The sequence below is a fragment of the Branchiostoma belcheri genome, unplaced genomic scaffold (genome assembly GCF_001625305.1).
Source record: "Branchiostoma belcheri isolate BF01 breed outbred unplaced genomic scaffold, Haploidv18h27 scaffold137, whole genome shotgun sequence".
NCBI classification, from domain to species: Eukaryota; Metazoa; Chordata; class Leptocardii; order Amphioxiformes; family Branchiostomatidae; genus Branchiostoma; species Branchiostoma belcheri.
Window position 1 is genome coordinate 448,412 of NW_017802791.1, and position 6,000 is coordinate 454,411.

At 40.9% G+C, this 6,000-nt stretch overlaps 1 protein-coding gene across 1 annotated transcript in view; it reads right to left on the minus strand.

Moving 5' to 3' along the window:
* Nucleotides 1-6,000, minus strand: part of LOC109464339 (mucin-like protein) — a 30,820-nt gene that overhangs the window by 2,484 nt on the left and 22,336 nt on the right. Inside the window, exons 21-26 of the mRNA XM_019761287.1 lie at nt 5,250-5,431; nt 3,929-4,089; nt 2,507-2,712; nt 1,656-1,781; nt 1,110-1,232; nt 257-394 (exon numbers count right to left, since the gene is read on the minus strand). Of these exons, the coding sequence (XP_019616846.1) occupies nt 257-394; nt 1,110-1,232; nt 1,656-1,781; nt 2,507-2,712; nt 3,929-4,089; nt 5,250-5,431 (936 nt within the window). The remainder of the gene's footprint in view (nt 1-256; nt 395-1,109; nt 1,233-1,655; nt 1,782-2,506; nt 2,713-3,928; nt 4,090-5,249; nt 5,432-6,000) is intronic.

Sequence of the window (6,000 nt, forward strand, 5' to 3'; positions counted from 1 at the left end):
GAATAAAAGACTTGGTTGTGTACAAAGAGTCTCTTTACTCAGTCGAGATGTACATGTACTATTTTCTTATTTCCCCTTTATCTGCCATGCAACTTGATCAAGTACTTCTAGAGTTCAAAGTGTCACAAAAGACGCGCCTCATGATTCCTATTGCCCATTCCCTTTCTCAGGTTGCATCATCCCATCGTTGTTTGTAGCACAATCACGGCCAGCACAGAAATACAAGCCTTTTATGTCTTGAGTAATTTTGACCTACCTTCACATGTCCTGTCGTCCACAGACAGCACATACCCAGCCCTACAGACGCACTCTGCAGTCCCGAGGTCGTTAATGATGCACCAGCCGAACTCTGAATCACAACCCGGGTCGTTTCCGTCACTGCATGGATTCTCAGCTGAAAATGGTAACATATAAACACGCTCAGAGCAACAACAAGACCTCCTTATGACAAAAAGGGCTAAACGTTCTTGCCAACACTGAGTAAATAGGGACTTACCCAAATTTTCGGCCGACTCCGTCAGCCTTGTTCACGGAATGTACCCTTCTACTCCGGGACGTGACGCCGAAAAAACGTGATTGCAGCAGAGGGCCGTACGTGTTGTCGACGTCACGTACCATTAGTTGCAGTAAAAGGGTCCATTCCGTGAACAAGTCGACCGAAAATTTGGGTAACTTCCAATTTACTCGGTGTTGACAAGAACGTTTTTGTCCTTTTACGCTAAGAAAACGCCTCCTATTACGTGGCTGTGGTAATGAGGCCTTTTTGGTATCTCACTATCTGTATTTTATATATAGTACACCTAACAGATTTCATGAAACTTCTCTGCATTGTTATATACATTGGACTAATGGATTGTGTTTTTATTTTCTATCCTTAGTGGTTCGAAAGGCTGTTTCACTCCTCTCAGGTACTGTGCTTACCACAAAGAAATGTGCTAAAAGCGTTTACTCACTTTGAAAACAGATGTTAAAGCATTTCACTAACCATTCATCCTGTATTTCAAGATAAAAAGTCTATGATAGGTACAGTTGCTTGTATATAGGATACTGCGTTTCAACGCTTACAAATCTGTGCAGATGTGCTAGCTTTAAAAGCAAGTGTGACTCACGTTCACAGTCCAACCCGTCAGACGCCAGGGTAAACCCGTCCTGACACGCGCAGTTGAAGGACCCGTCTGTGTTCACACACTGCTGACTACAGTTGTTCAGCTGCAGGGCACACTCGTCTATGTCTGCAAAACAAAGAAAGAAAGTTGGTGACTTTAAAATCAACTCTTACTACTAACTCCTGCCAAGAATATCTTAAACCTTGACTCTTGAACGTGGACATTAGCAACGTTATCCTGGGGAACAATGGGCTCTTCTTCTCCACTCGTCCCTGTTCTCCAAGAATATCTAAGAAACTGTATACATGTATGTTATGTTCGACAATGATGTATACCCGTCAGGAGATAGCTATGGAAAGCATATACAAAAGAAACACACGAAAAAAAAAAGTTACGTACGAAGGTGCAAATGGGTTTTTGTTTCAAGCATGATTCTCTCATGCCTACGGGCAAATTTGACAGGAAGTGTCCATTTTCTTTGTGTTGGAGAGAAATGTTATCCAGAATACGACAGGAATTCTAAGTTGTTCCTATGTTTGTGATACAAACCTTGGCATGAGACTCTGTCCGTTGCGAGTTCGAACCCGTCATCACAGGAGCAGATGAATGTTCCGGGGTAGTTCTCACAGGTGTGGGCGCACACGGCCCCTTCTGGCGTGGCGCACTCGTCAAGATCTGGACCAAATGGTACAAGCCACCACTGATAGATTTTATTTCAAACTTTATTGTACTGAAAAGACCCCGATGCAATATTGTTGTTATAATGTTTAACATAACAACATTTTAGTATATTGGTGGTTTTTTATCATTGTATAACAGATTGTATACCATTACCTCAGCAATTTTGAACTTGCCAGCATACCTGTAATGTTGTGTTGGCATTCCGAATTTGCTTGCAGTGAATTGATTTTTAAGATTTGGTTGTAAATTGGACGTAATTCAGTGTTCCCACTGCAATGTTCAATAAAGTGATCTTGAATCTTGAAATGAATAAAAATCACAACTGCTGTAGAAAAAAAAGAACTACGTCTAGAGGTTGTCAGATGTCAAAGACAAACATTGATATGGAAATTCAATCCTGATTTCAATCCTGATTTCATTGTATTTTGTTCTACCTTGGTTCTACGTTATATGATGATAAGGTTACAATATTGTTTCTCTTATCTTGGTAGTATGATCTAAGTATCATGTATGTTATTTAAGTTACTTTGATTTTGTATCAATTTGTAGTCTGCGTAACATCATTTGATACCTTTGTTAATATTGAGTTCATTTTTTTAATAGATTTTGTTTGGGTTTTTCCCCCCAGGAACCATTGAAAAGCGCCATCAGGCGATATGTATTTCCTGGATAAATAAACAAAACAACAGCAACAATAACAGCATTTTATTTTCAATTACCTTGACAGTCGAATCCGTCTCCCGTATATCCCTCCGGACAGTCCCCGCAGGTGAAGCCGTCCCGTCCGTCCCCGGCTGGCGCGGGGAGGTCCACACACGTCACGCCGGGGAAGCATGGGGAGAAGTTCAGCAGGCAGGCGTCAACGTCCTCCTCACACCGGTCCCCGGTGTAGCCAGGTGCACAGGTACAGGTTCTCTGTACAAACCTGGAAGATGGAAAACATTCAGACAACGCGTACAACATTTGGGAAAAAAGTGGCTGCTCAGGCCCAGAGCACTGCGGGATAGTCGGTTAATCTCCAAGCAGATCTTTTGGTGGGGCTAAGACAGTATCAAATTGGCCAGTCTAACCATTTCCTTGGGTGGGGAAATGGTGACAGACTGGCCAATTTTATACTGTCTTACCCCCACCAAAAGATCTGCTTGGAGATTATAGTCGGTGACACTTGTACAGGACAGGACAGGATGGGTGGTGTTCAGGGAAGCTAATCTCCGTCTTTTAAATGGTCGTTGACTTTTGAGACTGTCGATGCCATATCACAGAACGGCTTTTTTCAAGACATGTGTCAGCACGGTCCATTCACTCCGTGATGTTTCGTGGCGTAGAGGATTAGGGTATAGGTTAGGGTTTTAGAGCTACGCTTTTAAATATATGAACCTGGTTTGAATCCGAGCTTGTTCTTATTTTCTTTTTTACTCCATTTACTATTTTACATGATCTTTCACATTTGCAATTTGAATGTTGCTTTTTAAGGTAAGTATTACGTTTTTGGACCTCAAAGAAATGTGATACGCTCGGATGTGACATCGAACAATCAGCGATATGGCATCGAAAGGCGACGACCGTTCTGAACGTTCCCGCCAACGCACATCTAGGTTGGCTGTTCCTATTGGTTGGTTGGCTGTTGGTTGATAAGATTTCTGATTTCCATTCTACGCAATTCGATAAAAACACGGTGTGTTTTCTACTTCATGACAATTCTATCATGAAAGTTCATCTGTGTTAGTAGTTACATGTTTAAAGTAAAACTTTTGGTCCAACACAAAAAATCCCCTCACTTAGAGCTTTCGACCAGTCACTCTGGTCTTCCTCAGTAGATTCACCCAGTGAAGCTTGTCACGTGGCTTCTTTGAAGTGTGACGTTGGGCAATGAACAAGACTTTTTCTTGAGAGGTGTGAAGGAAGCCATATACATCAGGGCCTATCATCATTCATTGAACCGCGATGGGGGCCGACATCGTCTACCAGATACCTTTGACCCAGTGTTGACGTCATACTTCAAAGAAGCTACGTGACAAGCTTCGCTGAATGACTGGTTGAAAGTTCTAGGTGAGAGAATATTTTTGTGTTGGACCAAAAGTTTTAACTTTAAACATCAATGACAATTCATTTATAAAGGTGAGAACAGTGAGGTTACTAACTTTGTCTCTCCCCCCGCGGATGCAGGGTCGGGGTCCCGGCTGTTGCCACAGTTCCCCCCGTGCAGACAGGAACACATGTACACCACGGGCCGGTACTGGGCTGTCGTGTTCTCCGAACCGAACACGTCAACTCTCAGGTCAAACGGCGCGTCAGAGCTGACCTAAAATATTACAGAAATACAAAGTGGGTGCTATAATCTGATGCTACATAGAAATTCGGACTTTCCTTCTAAGCATCCTAACACTAGCAGGGTCATTGATGTGAACTTTATGTGAATTCGACAAAAAAAAAGGAAAATGTGATATAATGTGAATTGAATGTGATGCGGGAAATATCACAGATTATCACATTAAATTGCATTATTTAGCGTTTACAATTACGTTTACGTCACATTATTGCAATGTGACAGAAAAGTCGTCTTTATGCAAAAAAATGTAACTGTGCAACGTCACAAATTTAAAATGCATAAGAACTTCGTTTTCCAAACATTTCACATCTTAGAATGTGAAATTATATTAACTAAATGTGAATAAGACTTTTCCTACAAAATATAAAACTAAGTAACAACAGACCACTTACTTGTCAGTCACATTTTGATAATGTGATTAAATGTGAAAACTGTAGTAAAAGCTGTGGCAAACAAGCTACTGATCCTTTTAAAAACTTCAAGCGTACAATAATGCCCTCAGATTCACGTCCTACGACAATGTTACGACGAATATGTCAGAGCCCTTTCAGTTTAATGTAAATAGAACAGACGTTACTTCCCTTCTACAGGTAGATTGATACCTTTGGTTTTTCTCTTTCCCTGACACGTTCATATATGTTTAAATTCAGTTGACTTTATGTGATCTTGATCTGACTTTATATGCTTTGAGTTGACTTTATGTACTTTTGTGTTGCCTTTATGTATCATTTATGTTATGTACCACTTTAACGTTGTATTAAGTTCTTTTTATATTTCTCCAGTATGATTTGACTTGGATTCATGTTTATGTGACTTCTGTACTTCTGTACTTATGTTTATGTGATTTCTGGTGTCTTATATGGGATGGTTGACGAAGAGAAATTCGCAAGATACGATAATAAAATTTCATTCATTCATTCATCCATCCATTCATCCATTCATCCATCCATACACAAACACACACACACATCCATCCACCAAACCACCCATTAATCCACTCATTAATCCACTCATTCATTCATTCATTCATTCAGTCAGTCATTCATTCATTCATTCATTTATCCGTTCATTCATTCATTCATTCATTCATTCATTCAGTCAGTCATTCATTCAGTCATTCCCTCGATACCAACCTGCCAGGTAATTGTTGCCACGTCCCCCTCAGCCGTCAGACGTACAGAGTTCGGCACGTCTTCCCCGAGCGCGAACACCAGTGGCCCGTTGTTCGGATCCGAAGCGTTGATGCGGATTGTCACGGTGTCATTGACAGTGGCGTACAATGCGTCCGGCCCGCTTACTGTCGGAGGGAAGCGGTCTAGAGGTGGAGTAAGAAGGGCATTTAAAACTTCGTTACTTCTCCATTGGTGATTCTACATAAATGCTAATATATGAAATGCAAACTCTGAAAAAAATATACCCAATTTTTTTTACATATGTGTTAAATCCAAATCTGTCATTAGAGTAAGCTTTTCGAAACTGCAGTTGTTCTTGTTCTAGTAAAATGTTCAAATAATTATCTGCAGGAAAGGCAAGAATATTAGAATCTTCAAGGAATCTATTTGAGGCAAACTTTTGTGGTTGTAACAAAATAGGTAGTTCCTTAGTTTTGCACACAGACTTACAGTAAAAACATAATAACAAATATAATTAATAACAAATGTGATGATGACTATATTACAGTACGGGTGTAGTTACACGCAAGTTCAGAAACACACAATAAATGCACTTGGTCTAATAAAGTAACCAAGCAGGCGCCAGCAGTGCTAGTGAGTTGGGCCAAAGGACGGTTATACCTAGCCTCCTTCGCAGTCTTGTTGGGCGTCGGCGTAATTTTTTCTCTGAGCGACGCGAGTAATATGCCGCCGCGAGGGACGATTTGCTGCC